General features: G+C 45.4%; 1 protein-coding gene across 1 annotated transcript in view; it reads right to left on the bottom strand.

Moving 5' to 3' along the window:
- GARNL3 (GTPase activating Rap/RanGAP domain like 3) overlaps window positions 1–15,861 on the bottom strand; it is an 82,358-nt gene that overhangs the window by 42,786 nt on the left and 23,711 nt on the right. The window contains exons 5-10 of the mRNA XM_088018828.1: window positions 14,857–14,921; window positions 12,450–12,513; window positions 9,979–10,005; window positions 3,583–3,658; window positions 2,796–2,894; window positions 1,215–1,318 (exon numbers count right to left, since the gene is read on the bottom strand). Of these exons, the coding sequence (XP_087874954.1) occupies window positions 1,215–1,318; window positions 2,796–2,894; window positions 3,583–3,658; window positions 9,979–10,005; window positions 12,450–12,513; window positions 14,857–14,921 (435 nt within the window). The remainder of the gene's footprint in view (window positions 1–1,214; window positions 1,319–2,795; window positions 2,895–3,582; window positions 3,659–9,978; window positions 10,006–12,449; window positions 12,514–14,856; window positions 14,922–15,861) is intronic.

Below are 15,861 nucleotides of genomic sequence, written 5' to 3'. Positions count from 1 at the left end.
GTGATATGATTGTTGACCTCTTACAGCTCATGATGACTGGGAAGGTCAGCTTGGCCCCTCTTCTGCACATGATCCTAAGAGATTCAGCTTCTGCAGCAATTTAGGCAGCCTCAGCCGTGCAAAGGAGGATGCCTTGCAGGAAGTAACTTCAGCAACTAAGCAGTCTTCCTGGGCCAGGGTACTTCCTGTTTCCACCTGACTTTTCCCGGAGTGAGCCCTCCAAAACCAGAACAAGCTTACAACGTCCAGTGGGTCTCCAGTGCCTGCAGGACAAATCCACCAACTCCCTATTCCAGGCCCCCAACAGTCCAAGGGGGCCAGCTCTTCCTGCCCGTCCCTGCCACGTCCCCGAAGCACCATGATCTCTCATGACTGGCACACTGCATTTTAGCGCACTGGTCTGCGTTGTGCTTTCCCCCTTACTGAAGTCTTATTGAAATAAGAATTATAGGTGCTCAGGAAAAAAGGCTTCTTGGCCCATCACATCCCCTCTCTAGGTTCCTATTTCTCACAAATCTTTGCTGACCAACTGTCCATTCATGTTTGTGATATTTATTCGTACAGATGCCTTCAATGTTTAAAAAAGGGGAAGAAGCTAACAAAGTTAAGTGGAAACTGCCCCCCCGCCCCGCACCAAATCCTTCAAAAACCAGCAGCATGTGTCTTTGTTAGGTCTGAATTCCCACAAATTGGAAAATTTTCTCCTGGAAATGGCCAGTCTCTGGGGTAAGTGAGGAGTGTCTCAGGTAGTTTTTTCTCCAACATGGCAGAGCGTGTGCAGATATCCGGCGTTAACCTCTTGCGTTAATTTGAAACACGCTTGCCGACCATCACTCAGGGTCCGCTTATTTTATGTCCTGGGTAGTCTCTGACGAGATACCAGGCACATGAAGAGAAGTCACAGAGCGAAGGCAACATCCATGCAAAACAGTTTCTCAAGTCTATAAAACCACACTCGCGCATGTGTGGGCAATGTTATCACTGATCCCTTATTTAAGGGGACAGCATCAGTGAGGATGGTTCTTCCCAAGGCTTGTTGAGAGTCCAAATATACAGACTGTAAACAATATCCCTACATTGGTACCTGAGGTTCAGTTCATATATTAACACACACAGTTTCTAATGCTATGAAATCAGAGCGATGATGCTTTCTCCACATTTCGGTCACTATTTGATAGTTGGTGTGTTCTCAAAGAGCCTGTGTTCACACGTACCTGCTGTTTGTTCTCTTTGGAATATGGCAACATGGTGGAAACGTGAAACATGATCTCATGCCCTTGGTATACAGTATAAACTGAATGCATCCCTGTGGTGTCATCTGTAAGATACAAACATGCATTTAGGAGGCACCGAGAATTCTGAGACCCTGAGGAAATAGTCTTTATTTGCAGGCTAGGGGAATACAGCATACAGTTAGTACATTCCCAAAGATCATTCTGGATTATCCACCTGAGCGGCAGCCACAGTACGGCTTACTCTCCAACTGATACAAGGCTCCTGCCCACGTTGAGAGCCCTCTTCCTCCCCGCTCTAAGCTCACTTGCTGTCTGATTCACGTAGAAGGCTGGGCTAAAAAGGAGAATGTGCTATAATTCCTTGCCTTCCAGTTACTCCTGGTGTACAGGACAAAATTAACACAAAACGACATACAAATAATTATCATGTCCATAAAACAAAGCAAGTACGCTCACTGGCAGATGGTATGGTGGCTGAAAGCATTGGCTCCGGAGTGAGGCAGACCTGGGTTCAGGTTCTCAGCTATGTTCCCTTTGACGAGTCACCTCATCTTTCTTGGAGCCTCAGTTTCTTAATTTTGAAAATGGGGATGAAATTAGTATCTAACTCCTAGGGATGTGTACAAGATTATACTTGTAAAGTGCTTGGCAGGGTGCCTGGCCATAGCAAGGGTCAGCAGACGGTGGTTGTGACCGTGACAGAGAGGCTGAGTATTGGCAATGGGGTTGGTGACCTCGCAAGCCTTGCAGGTTCACCACGTGCTCATGTACCTTGCTGGACCGTTTCCCACACTTTGGCCAGCAAGTTCGGCTCCAAGGTGCAATCTCATCCCAACCACGCCTCTACTTAAAATCTGTTCATGACAACCAATTCCATTTACCATAAAATCCAAAATTATTCATGTGATCTCAAACTCTTTGTGGGATCGCCCCCTCCTCTCCTCCAGTCCCTCGGCCTTAAAGATGTTCTCTTAGTTTCTAGAACATATCAGGCTCTTTCCTGACTCAGGGACTTCACAAATGTTCTTTCGCTTAGAATTCTTTTCTCCCCTCAGGACTCAAATTACTCCTCATCATTCCCTTGGGGAAGCCTTCTCTCATCCCCCAGATTAGACAAAATGCTCCCATGGAACTCTGTACACTTTTTCTTCTTTGTTCCTCCAAGTACTTTACTAAGGTATTTTGTAATTATCTGTGTAATGTCTGTGTTATCCCCTGGACTATAAGCTCCTAGAAAGGCAGGGACACCATGGTGGTTTATCCATTGCTACATCCCTGGAGCCTCGCACAGCCCTGGCACGCAGAGGCGTGCAACAGTAAGTATTCACGGGCAGACCATGGTCTGCCACACCGAGGGACTGGGAGGGCTGACTTGGTCTTGCAAAACTCAAGGGAGCCCCCAAACGTGTCCAGCCACCCTGTGTCAGACTGGGTGTGAAGCCCTTCTTATCCCTCCCAGTCCACCCCTTCTCCCAACCTGGGTATAAGTCCAAATACAGATCGGGCTGGCTGCTAGAAGTTATACAAATGACAACAGAAGAGATCAGGAGGTGCACTTACTTTTGGTGTCCAGACCGCCGCGGTAGCCTGTCCAGCCCTTTAGGGTGATTTTGTCACCCAGAAGATTTAAAAATTTTTGAAAAGCATCACTTCCAATTTCTGTAGGAAGAGGTAAAGTGTGAAGAACGTACAGAATCCACACGTCTTCATTTGCTAACTATGCACTGAAATCACTGGAACATGAACGAGGCTCTCTAGAGATGCGTGCAGCAGACGAACACAACAGAGAGGTCACACTTCTTTCCCGGAGACCACGCAGGAGATTCCACAATTCCCAGGACTCCAGGGAAAGGACAACCACAAATCAGACTGACCCACCTTCCCGCTGCCACACTGAGATCATGAGGGTTTAGTATTGCAGAATGAAAACACTCAGTGCTTCTATCATTAATGAATAGGTACCTAACATGAAAGGTGCTGAAGAACAGGAAAATGGCACCACTTTATCATTCTCCCCACCATAAAAATCAGAGAAAGACCTTCTTCTGCTACTGGGACTATGATATAGAACCAAATTCTTCATATCCCATATCATTTTCTGGTTAGACTCCCTCTCGGGTGCCAGTGCCTGGTGCAAGTTTGGTGACCAGTAAATATTTGTCAACTGAATGAAACTGGGCAACACCTGCCCTACAAAGTTTACTCGGAAATTTACCCTAAAATCTCACAAAACAACCGGCTTTTTCTTTGTATTAAGGACTCCAACTCAACAGGTTAAGTTCAATTTGGACTGTCAAAACCACAACATGGCGGAACAGGGTCTCAGCACAAATTAGGGGACACTTACCGTTGCTGAGCATCTCATCATCCGTGAGCTGCCCGTCTTTGGCAAAGAGAACTCCAAACTTGAAATTCACAGAGCCCTTACAAGAAGACAACAAAAGGTGTTGAATGTAAACTGTATCATCAGAACATACACAGTTACGAGATGTGCTATTCATTACTTAGGAAAACTTCAGGGACCAGGATGGATACTTGAGGCATTACTTATTCTCCTCCATCTCAACTCTGACCAAATTAACACGATCATTCCTTTATTTCTATAGGTTTTGATAGCTTACGGTTAAAACTCTCTGTTTGTATGTAAGTTAATTCATTTGTAACTTCATTACTAATGGCTTCTGTAGGACGCCAGGTCCATTCTCTGGCAAATCACTGCTCAAAGAGCCAGCAGGAGTTCACGGGCCTGGTGCCATGTTCTGATCAGCTAACACAGGAGAGCTCAGTGTAATTCAAAACTGAACACAACGATCTTAGGCTGATATCCTATGGACTCTTAGGAACAGAAATGGAAAATGTAGGCAATTTGTTCTAAAAGCTCATTTCCCCCAATTTTTAAAGATATTGAATCTCAAGAAGTCACAAAACAGATGTGTGGGGGAGGGGGAAGGAAATCAAGAAGTAGCTTGTACAAATGTTCAGTCTACTACCCTCGACTTTAAAGCCTGGATTAAAATCTGATCCTGTGGGAATAATAAATACCAAATGCAAGATGACAGGTTCTACAGGAAGGGAGAGGAGAGAGATCAGGTAGTTCAACAGTACTTTCAGTATTTTTTTCCTTAAGCTGGGTAACTGGTTTATAGGTCTTCATAATATTATTCTCTTTTTGTGTTTGTGTATCTGAAGTATTTCATAATAAAATAAAATCTGAGGTTGAGGAGAATCAACTTTTGCAAGGCCATTTGATGCAGCACTGCATGGGGGATTTCTTGGTGGTCAATTAAGGGGTGGGCTAGGAACAAAGGTGTTTAAAGCGTTGGCCATTGCGTCATAGGTTGGGAGGGGAGGTCAGGGCAGAATGCTGGGATTCAGGACAGCTGGATCTGGGAGAATTAAGACTTTGAAAATCCAGGGGTCCAAGGCTGTGCTTCTCAGCATTTTTCTGTCCCCAACACACCTGAAAGACAGATGCACACCCATCAGTGAGAGTGGTTTTCTACTAGAGCGTGGAAGAGGGAGGAAAGGCCCACGCTGAGCCCTCATCTGGAACCCCTCCACAGCTGCCTCTACGGCAGGCTCTTTCGCATCATGCAGGCCTCAGCTCAAAGGCCCATGTCCAGAGAGGCCCTCCCTACTGCCCACAGAAAGCCATCCTCCACTGTTACTCTCCGCCCTAACACTTTGCTTTCTAAGCACCATCCATACTCTGTAATTCTTTTTTTTTTTAAGATTTTATTTATTGATTTGAGAGTTGGGAGGGAGGGAGGGGAGAGTGGGGAGGGAGAGGGACAAGCAGATTCCCGCTGAGCATGGAGCAGGACACTGGGCTGGATCCCAGGACCCTGAGATCATGACCTGAGCCAAAACCAAGAGTCAGATGCTTAACTGACTGTGCTACCCAGGCGCCCCCATACTCTGTAGTTCTTTTATTCAGTGTGTATCTGTGTCTGTCTCTAGCATTAGAACATGTACATCCTGTGAAGGAGGGATCAGACACCTCTTAAGTTCCCACTAAATCTCCAGTGCCCACCACATAGTGCTGGGTATACTGGAGAGGATTCATATAAATATTCACGGAATAATTGTGTGCATAACTGAGAAAAGAAACAAAACTGGTCAGATACAACTTATTTTTCACAAGCTGCCTCCAAATGATTACCTCTTCCTCACAGACTTGTTTTTGGTAATTTCTTAGAATTTTGTCAGGGATCTCTATCCACTTGATGATTCTAAACTTGCCAACTTTTCTTTCTGTGTTTTGGAAATGATGACAGCAATCACATGTCTCCAAGACTATGGCATATACCGCATTCTCCGAGGTCCCTTAAAAAGCACCCACAGTAGTGTGGAGTCTGACAGATGATCCTCTTAGGATAATAGCGCAGAGCCTAAGGCAGTGGTTCTCAAACTTGACCGGGCATCAGAATTACTTGGCAGGCTTCTTAAAATAGATTGCTAGGCTCCACTTCCAGAGTTTCCAATTCAGCAGTTCTGGGGTAGGGCCCAAGAATTTGTATTTCTTTTTCTTTGTTTTTTTTTTTTAAGTAGGCTCAACAACCAGCATGGAGCCCAACAAAGGGGTTGAACTCACGACCCTGAGATTGAGACCTGAGCTGAGATCAAGAGTCGGACGCTCAACCGACTGAGCGACCCAGGTGCCCCAAGAATTTCTATTTCTGACAAGTTCCCAGGTGATGCTGATGCTGCTAGTCCAGGGACCCCACTTGGAGAACCACTGGACTAGAGGAACAGACCAGCAGACTGCCAGCAGGCACAGCGTCAAGTCCAGCTGAGTTGACTGCTGGCAAGACAAGGGCAGAAGGACTTGGTCAATGACCAGAGTCATGAGCCAGGATCCAACAGCCTGTTAGAACCAGAAGGGGCCCCATGGCCCACTGAGTCCACCCTTTCATCTTACAGACAGGACACATGAAGACCAGGGAAGGCGGGGCGCCTGGGTGGCTCAGTCTGTTAAGCGTCTGCCTTCGGCTCAGGTCATAATCCTCGTATCCCAGGATCGAGCCCCACATCGGGCTCCTTGTTCAGCAGGGGGTCTGCTTCTGCCTCTCCCTCTACCCCTCTCCCTGCTTGTGTTCTCTCTCTCACGCTCTATCTCAAATAAATAAATAAAATCTCAAAAAAAAAAAGAAAAAGATCAGGGAGGGCTAGCCTGCCCACGGCTGGCACTAAGTGGAGGGCAGAATGGGAGCCAGAAGTCGGGGCTCTGAACTTTTGACCCAGGGCTCTTCCCAACCCCACAGTGTGGTCTTCTCAGTGCGGTACTGGGTTGAGGGAAGTGGAGAGCTACATGAAGAAATGGGGCCCACGGCCACCTGATCACGGGGCAAAGCTTTCAAGAGTTTTTATGGCTCTGTCATTGGCACCTTGCTGCCAGTACCCTGGCTGAGGACACCCCCCCTCCCCCGCCGCTTCAGGTGGAGATTCCAGAAAGCCCAGTGTTGCAAGGCCTAACAAAGTACCTGAAATCACCTACAGGGTCTCTAGCTAATTTTGTTTCTAGGGCTTCCCAAGTGATGTCACTAATTAACTCAGAGTTTTTGCCTATCTCCAGAAATCAAGGTACTACTGAATGTAGTGGATTGTATTGTTGACAGAGACAGTTTTTGGGAGGGAATAGTTTGATTTGGGGCTACCTGACCACCATGGATCATATTTTAACAAACCATTCAAGCTAAAATCATTAGTGCTTCATGAGACTGGCTGCTCCTTCCAGCACTAGATCTTGGGGGCTGGGGGGGGCGGAGCTTGCAAGGTCCCAAGACCAGATCTGGGCCCCCGGAGGGAAGTGACCAGTAGGGGGAATCCATGCAAACTGGTTTTCTCAGGACTTATGTCCTGCCCAGACACTCATCATAGAGATAAGGTCATTTTGTAATTCCTGCTTGTATGGGACTTTTGATTTTTAAGTCCTAAATGGTCTGAGACAAAAGTCAACATGATTATAAACCAAAGTGCAGTCATATCCTTGGGAATTAATAGGAAGCTAAGAATTACATTTCTTTTGAAGAAAGTGAAGTACGTGGGGACACTAAGTTCCAGTAATTCCAGAAGGATCAAGAAATGATGGCCTGATTCGAAACTGAACACCCTGGGTTCCTCATTACTCTTGTTTAGGCAATGCCTCGATATTTTTCTGATTTACATGTTCCTACGCTTCTCTCACTGTCTCCATGCCCGTCGCGGCCTGGGGCGCATGCTCTCTCCTGCGGGGCCTCTCTATGCTGTGGACACATAACACTTGGGTCTCAGGACACTGACCACACTTTCCCAAACTGTCACCCCTTCAGGGACATCACTAGTGTTGTTTGTTAATTTTTTTCCCTGCTCATCTTTGCAGCTGATAGTTTATCACTGTAATTGAGTGGAATTAGGATAAATGCTCTGAGCTGAGAAGCTGGCAGAAGGGCCTTGGCCACATCCGCAGGGAAGCTCTGAGAGGTGACCACCGCTCACAGCTCAAATGCATTGTAATGAGTGTTTTTTTTTTTTTTAAGATTTTATTTATTTATTTATCTTTAGAGAGAGAGAAAACGAGTGGGGTGGGGTAGGGGAGGAGCGGAGGGAGAGAGAATCTTAAACAGGCTCTGCCTTCAGCACGGAGCCTGATGCGGGGCTGGATGCCAGGACCCTGAGATCATGACCTGAGCTGAAACCAAGAGTCGGACGCTTAACCGACTGAGCCACCCGGGTGCCCCAGTGTGTTTCTGTATTTTTCAAATGTTTGCCAGAAATGTGTCTTACTTTCATTTTTTGCCTTCTACAAACCGTACATGGAGTTCATGAATTCTGGTGCCACAAGCGTGATTCATCCATGGATAAGATACAGAGAAAAACAGGGACGTCTCCGTTTGCTGGAGCTCTGCAACAGCCCACCCTACACCCCCAGTGCCTTCCACAGAGTAACTCCTGCCAACGATCTGGGGCGCATTATTTCAGCTCCTTTGCACGTACATCGACGTGTTCAGGAATCAGCTGAGATGTCACTGCCTCAGACAAACCTACTCTGTCCGATGTCAAAAACCTACTCCTTCCCCTGTATCGCCTACCTTGTTTTATTTTCCTCACAGCTCTTGGGGCTATCCACGTTACCATGTTTAGGTTTGCGCATTTGTGTAGTTTGTCTTACGCCACCAGACTGTAAGCTCCACGAAGGGACCTCGTCTTGCTCATCAATGTGTTCCCAATGCCGCAGGCAGCACATGGTATACACACGGTAAGAGCTCAGGAAATATTTGTTGAATCAATGAATGAATGAGCAGACGATTGAATATACATAGGTGTTTGTTTATAAAAACAACTGGGAATATACTGTAGATATTGCCCTGTGAATTGCTGCCCCCGCCCCGTAACTAGTGCATCGTGGAAAACTTTCCGTGCCAGTAAATAAAGGTCCACCCCCTTCTTTTCAATGGTGTCATTAGTTTTCACAAGTCCTTCAATCAATACATCATCCACTTATTCAGCCACCAAATACTTACTTGTGCCCTCTCTCTCCACTGCTCTAGGATCTAGGGATACAGCTGGGAATAAACTGAATAAGCTCCCCATGCTCTTAGGCTGCTTATATTCTCGGGAGGGCAACAGATACGGAGCGAGTCAATGAAAACACAAGTGTCAAGAAGAAACACAAAACAGTGCGCAGGGCAGAGGGTGAGAGGCAGGGTGTGCTAGTTTAGACAGAGTGCTCAAGGACAGCCTCTCCAGGCAGAGACCCTGATATCAAGGAGAGGGTGCGCGACCCTGAGTACATCCGGCAAGGAGCACCCTAAGGGGGTGGGAACGGCAGGGTCTTCCTGAGCAAGTGGAGGAATTAGGAAGTCAACGTGGTTAGTGTGGAGGAGGGGACCTGAGAGGCACCACGGCTGCGTCATGCAGGCCCCAGGGGTCCTGGTCAGGATCTGGGAGTGGGATGGGAAGCCGTGGCAGCTTGCAACATAGGGGTGACCTGACTTGACATTTAAAAGGACCATGGGGCTGCTACACGAGAAACAGAACAGAGCAGAGGCGGAAAGTTGGAGACCTCATAGTGCAGGTGAGAGATGACGGGGTGGTGTCAAGGGATGAGAGCAGTCGTGGTGGAAACCTCGAGAAATATTTGAATTAGGGGTATATTTTGAAGAAATCATCATAGGATGTGCTGAAGGATTAGGTGTGAGAGAAAGAGGTGTTAAGGATTTTTCCAAGTTTGGCCGGAGCAACTGGATGAATGATATGACCATTTACGGAGAGGCATGATATGCAAAAGCTTTAATTTACTCAATTGCCTTTGATAGCATTTTTATTATTTCCCTATGTTAGTTGTGTCCTTAGAAAACCCAATGCATTTTTTAAAAGTGGGGCAACAAGGGAGGGAGATGTGTAAATAAATATGGCATCAGTAAATCGAATGTGCTAATAAAGCACAAACGCCCTCTCTTTGACATAATGAAAATGAAAACCTCATTACTCACCCTGATTATGAGGCTAAAATCTGAATATTTCCAAGCAGATTTAAGTAGCTTGTTTTTATATCTTTATAGCTAGCTGCATAGGAGGTCCTGAAATACACCTTGAAAAAACATGTTGGTAAAGTCTTTCAGTGACAGTAAGCTCAGTGAGCAAATCCACGTAGACGTTTCACTGAAAGAAAAGGTCATGGTCGGGGTGGAGGGAGAAGCACACTTACAGACACAGAGGCAGAACATAGCAGGAACAAAAAATTTCTCATAAAATTTCTTACCTCTTGTTCTTCAAGAACCAGCAAGTCCTGTCAAACCAAATTTTGAAAGTTATGTCCATGCTGATTTTATTTTGACTTTCTGTGACAAGCTCCCATGTATACCACCCCCCACCCCCATCCCCCAGAAGCACTTAAAATATTCCAGTTTTGTTGTATAGATTTTTGTAAACCACCTGGTCATCTAGGAAAGTCCCATTATGGCACAACTATCTGGAAACAAAGATGATGCATAGCAGCCGGAAGAAATACATAGACACCCAGGTTTCTCTATCTATTTAAAGCTAGCTTCTCACACATTGCTTCTGGGAAGATTTTGGCCAAGAAAAATGTAACTATGGTATAGCAGCCAGAAACAGAATAACATTTTTAAATAACACCAGCCACCTTCCCGCTTGGGGGAAAGATGCCTTCTTTACCATGCGATTTATTTTCTGTTTACTTTTTGGATCCAAGACCTTTTCCTTCCTCCTCTCCCCAACCCCTGCGGCTCAGGGCGCCGTCGGGTCCACCTACAGCAGTGAAACCACCACTACCGAGGGGCGCACACACATGCATGCTCACACACCCGGGATGGCGGGAGAGCGCGTGGGCAGCCCCTCGTGAAGGGAAAGAGAGTCAAAACACAGATGTCGGGAAAGTGGAAGGTGTCTTTTGTTTGGTGAAAAACAGGCAGAGAGTTATGATATAAAGAGGCAGAAGGTTGCCATTTCCCGTTTCCTTGTCCTCTTTGATGCCCTGGAGGAGGGAAAGCAGACAGGGAAGCCTGGGCAGACGCGAAGTCCGCTGAGAGCCCACACTCAGCGGCAGGATGCAGAAAGAAGCATCCCAGGGGCTCTGTGGGGTTTAGGTCCTGTGCCTGGGGGTCTCATCCAGGCTCCAAGAAGGAAAGGATTAAGAATATGACAACTTGGGGCGCCTGGGTGGCTCAGATGATTAAGCGTCTGCCTTCGGCTCAGGTCATGATCCCAGGGTCCTGGGATCGAGTCCCGCATCGGGCTCCTTGCTCAGCGGGGAGTCTGCTTCTCCCTCTCCCTCTGCCTCTCCCCCTGCTTGTTCTCTCTCTGTCTCTCCTGCAAATGAATAAATAAAAATCTTTAAAAAAAAAAAGAATATGACAACTTGTACAGATGAGGTAATAAAGGCACGGTGGTAGTGGCATATTTATAATTCCAAGTCGTTTTACAATTCACTATCACGAGTTAGTTTAAGCATCTCATGGCTTCAAACTGCTTAAAGTTTAACCGAATGCACCCATAGTGGCCTCAGTTCCTTCTGGGGTTGAGTCAGGGTACAAATACTATTTTAAACATTACATGAAAACAGAAGATATGGGAATTCACAACACTCCGTATTTAGTGGTAAGCCGAGAACCGATAACTTTATTTTATTTTATTTTTTTAAAGATTTTATTTATTTATTTGAGAGAGAGAGAATGAGAGACAGAAAGCACGAGAAGGAAGAGGGTCAGAGGGAGAAGCAGACTGCCCGCTGAGCGGGAAGCCCGATGTGGGACTCGATCCCAGGACTCCAGGATCATGACCTGAGCCGAAGGCAGTCGCTCAACCAACTGAGCCACCCAGGCGCCCGATAACTTTATTTTAAAAGTTAACTATTTTAAAGGCTTACAAGCAAAGGCTGCTCATGCTCCCATCTATCTTCCTCATACCCTCGGAGTTATTTCCCTGAAAAGCAGACTTAAGCACGATGCTCCTCCACTTAAAGACTCCACAGGCTCCTTGCTGCCTGGATGGAATTCCAACCTGCCGCTCCAGCCTCTTCCCCATCACCTGGCCCGGGCGCACCCAGCTCCTGGAAGCTCAGCTCTGACACATGGCTGGCACTAGGTGATGACTGTGTGTAAGTTTCAAGGGGAGAATTTCAAAGCTATATTGACTGCAACAAGACAAAAGTTTGGCTGACATTTTTCTGATGGCCTTTGACCTAGATTATGACTCTAAACTTTTTCCTCCCAAGGCAGATTATTTTCCCTTAGCAGTAAGTCTTGAGAAAACAGGATGGATTGTGGATACCTTCTATTCTCTACGGTACACTGCACAGTGTTCTATGTAAGAGCTCAATAAACACATTTTGTGCTTTACTATTAAAAAAAAAAAATCCAACACTCCACACAATTCCACATCACTCAGTAAAAAGACCGGCTTTTAAGCAAATAAGGTCCTTCTGAACATACACCCTATCAGTTCATGGATCAAGGACCATAGAGTTCAGTGGTTCTCAGTTGTGGCTATGCTTCAGAATCACTCATGAAACTCCTGAAAAATGCAGATTCCCAACCCCACCTGACAAATCAGAATCTCAGCTGTAAGGTTCTTTATGATGATTGTTTTCAAAGCCCCGCAGGTGGTTCTGATTAGGCTTGGATCCGAGGCTAAAAATCACCGATGCTCTGTCTGTCCTCATCTAACACTGTGATCCAATATATACCATTAGGAGACATAAAATTCTTTTACCTTTTGGATCTCGGGATGAAAAATTTCTCTGGGGCCTTTCTCAAATTTGTCCAGGTTCATGGCACTGAAATAGAAAGGACAGAATGAGCCACAGCGTGGTGGAAACTTAACTCAGAACAAGTCTCTGTGCTTCAGAAAAACTAAATAATATCTCCTAGAAAAATCACAGCTGGATTCCCTGTAGGGCCGGGCACACAGGAGATCAATGATCACGCAGGGTGCTCAATGAATGAATACATGAGAGTAACCAAACACTGCATGGTACTTTACTTATATAACTGGCCCTTGATGATACTCATCTAATAAGGGAGGAAGAACGATCAGGAGCATGTTTCAGGCAGCCTGACTAACCTCCAAGGTTCTTTTATTTATCGAAAAAGTGGTTCATTGACATTTATGCGGCAGTTAATGATAAAATGAAATGTAAGTAAGACTACCTGGTGTTTCTTTCTTCCTTTGGCAATTCCTTCGCCACTTAGGGCAAAAAGCTCTCCCCTTCACAAGATGGTTCTTTCATGTTAGAATGTCAACCTCCTTGAGCCTAAGTTCCTCCAGAGGTAAAACATGGAGTTGAAATGCACGATCCCTTAGGCCCCTTTCATCTAGGAGTCCCATATTTGTAAGGTAAACATAATAATAGCTAATATTTATAGAGTATTTATAATGTCGGGCAGCCTGCTAAATGCTTTCCATGGATGACCTCGTTTGGTCTCTGTGAGGCAAGTGCTATTTTATCCCCATTAAATTATTTAAAAAATTTTAAAGGTGAGGAACCTGAACTAGGATAACAAAGCTGATAAGTAGTAGAGCCAAGATTTGAACCCAGACTTACCTGACTCCATAGTATTCATTTTTTCATTTCCTTTTAAGTTTTCAAGTTCATGATTATAACAAAGATAACATTTTTTTCTTCTATCAGCAGCACTTGTAGAAGTTTTGATCTTCCATGTCTTTAAAAAAATGTTTCTGGCTGAAACGTGCTCTGGCTACATGAGTGGGGGGCAGAAGTGGAGGTCCTACTCATATAACTAAATGAAATCATAACAAAATGAAATGTCTTCAAATACAAAGAAGAAAGGAGCTGGAGTAACTTCTTTTTAGGGAAAAAAAAGTCACAGAAATCTTAAGCCAGTATAATTCTAAGTATCCCTCTCAAAGCCAGTTAAGATTTATAGCTCCTTAGAAGCAGCAAGATATTTCTGTGCTCAGTAAAGATGTTAACCTCTTCACTGATGCTTTCATAGCTCAGGTTTCAGACTGCTCGGAAGAAAAATCAGAAGGCCGAGAGCAGAAAGGAGAAGGTCTGCAATCTGGAGACCAAATCAAGCTTGAAGAGGACATCTAAAAATTTTTGCTTCCGAATCTCAGTGCCCCCTTCATCAGCCAGATGCAGTCCCTGACCCACGGAGCCAAGATTGTCACTCTAACAGACGTTCTGCAAGTGTGCATTGCAGCGGGGACATTGAAAACACCATCTCTTCCCAACACGTAGTTGCAGACAAATAAAGCACCAGGGCTCTGGGATAAGTGTTCATACTCACACAATGTGGGCCTTGGTGGCTAAGAGCCCAAACACAGGGATGACAGGGACCTGGGTTCAAATCCCAGCTCTGTAGTTTCCCACCTGCGAGATCTTTGTCAAATCCCTTCACTTCTCTGAGGCTCTGATTCCTCCTTGGTGGAGTGTAGGTAATAATGGATCTACTTTGTGGAGCTGGTTTAAAAATTTACTACGAGAATGACCACAGAGCATTCAGCACAGTGCCCGACAAACAGAAGCTACTGTCACTATGATGTAGCCTCTTGGCTGGACTGGATGAAGCAACAGGTACTGCAGGAGTGGTGGCATTCCCTAGGGGGTCTGCCACCCAGCATGGGAGAGCCAGGAGGGCGGACAGAAAGGTGGGGGGCAGGAGTGGCAGCTGAGCGTGGAGCAGCTAGACCGTCTACTCATTTAACTCTCTCTTTGCAAAGAATAAGCGCATTCTTCTCTAAGAAGCATTTGCTGACATACGAGTTTCTATTTCAAAGCAGGAAAATGAGAGGAAAAATATTTCTTGATTTTCTTTATGAAACTGAAGTATTAGCATGCAGGCAAGAAAAAAGGAGCAGGCTACGTAGGCACTTCGGAGATGCGTAAGAGCGGAGCTTAATTCCCACCACGAGCTAGCTGTGTGATCTTTCGCTCTCGGAGCTTCCACCTCTGCCTCTCCACAGTGGGGTAATAGCGTACCCGTCCCACCAAGCTGCTGTGAAGACGGCAGGGGATACTGCACGTCACAGGCTTAGCAAAATGTCTGGGACGTGGTCAAGGCTCCAGAAAGTAGAAAAATAACATCAGAACAATCACAGAAGAAAAATACTTATAAAGGCTCCTGGTGTTGCGTTCTTCTTCTTGAGTACTCACCTTAAGATGGACTTCACAGAGAGAGTTTTTGTGGGACTGTACGGAAGGCATATTTTCTGGGTACCCTGGAAAGTCAAAACACCGGATCAGTGAGAAGTTTGGCAATTTCCATCTCTCAATAAGCCTTACCTGGCCGTTTGAAAGAATATATGAACCTATATATGAAGAGACACATTCTATGGTGGGAAAAATCTTCCTCAGGCTTGACAGCATCTTTCACCATTCCCCAACCCCAACACTATGGATTTAAGCATTACTCTTCAGTGTATGGACTGGTGGGTCCTTGGTGTTGTAGGTGCGGTGAGGGGATGAGCCATCTGATGGGATGAGAAAGGGTTTGGTCTCTGAGCCAAGAGTCAGATCAGCCTCAAAGATAAGGAGAAGAAAGCAGTCTTTGCATGTTCAATGGGATCTACATGTGAGATCTCCAAGTTGAAGGCTTTCTGAACTAGAAATCATTTGAATCTTTCAAGAGGTTTTCATAACATGTACTTTTATATTTTTCCATGTTTACTTTTTTTTTTTTTTAAGTAGGCTCCATAACTAACCAGAGGCTTGAACTCACAACCCTTTGATCAAGGGTCACATGCTCTACTGACTGAGCCAGCCAGGCGCCCCTCTGTGTTTACTATTTAAACTCTGTTTCTTTCTCTCTAAATGAGTACCCACTGTGACTAACTCATGGAAAGTACTCAATGGATATTTGTTGTGTGAAAGGGAATGAATGAAGGGTTGCACGAGTGGTTCACGCCCACGTCCAAACCACCCAGCAGAGATGAGGGCTGCTCTCTTTATAATCTCCAAAAAAGATATGATGCAGATTTATAATCCACAACGGATTTACACTGCACGTTTAACAAAAGGGATTACAATGTAGTACACATTTAAAACTCTCTAACTTTGACTAATAATAAAATGGGCAGCACAAACTGCTAGAAAAGGCGCAGGGCATTTCTTGTAGGAAATGGGCAAAGAAGGATATAGGATTTTTCTTGTGTTTTCGAG

This window comes from Eumetopias jubatus, unplaced genomic scaffold (assembly GCF_037043125.1).
Source record: "Eumetopias jubatus isolate StellerSeaLion01/CBP00866 unplaced genomic scaffold, mEumJub1_p1.0 scaffold_15, whole genome shotgun sequence".
In the NCBI taxonomy this organism is placed as follows: domain Eukaryota; kingdom Metazoa; phylum Chordata; class Mammalia; order Carnivora; family Otariidae; genus Eumetopias; species Eumetopias jubatus.
Note: the sequence above shows the minus strand (reverse complement) of the source record. Positions and strands in the feature narration are given on the sequence as shown.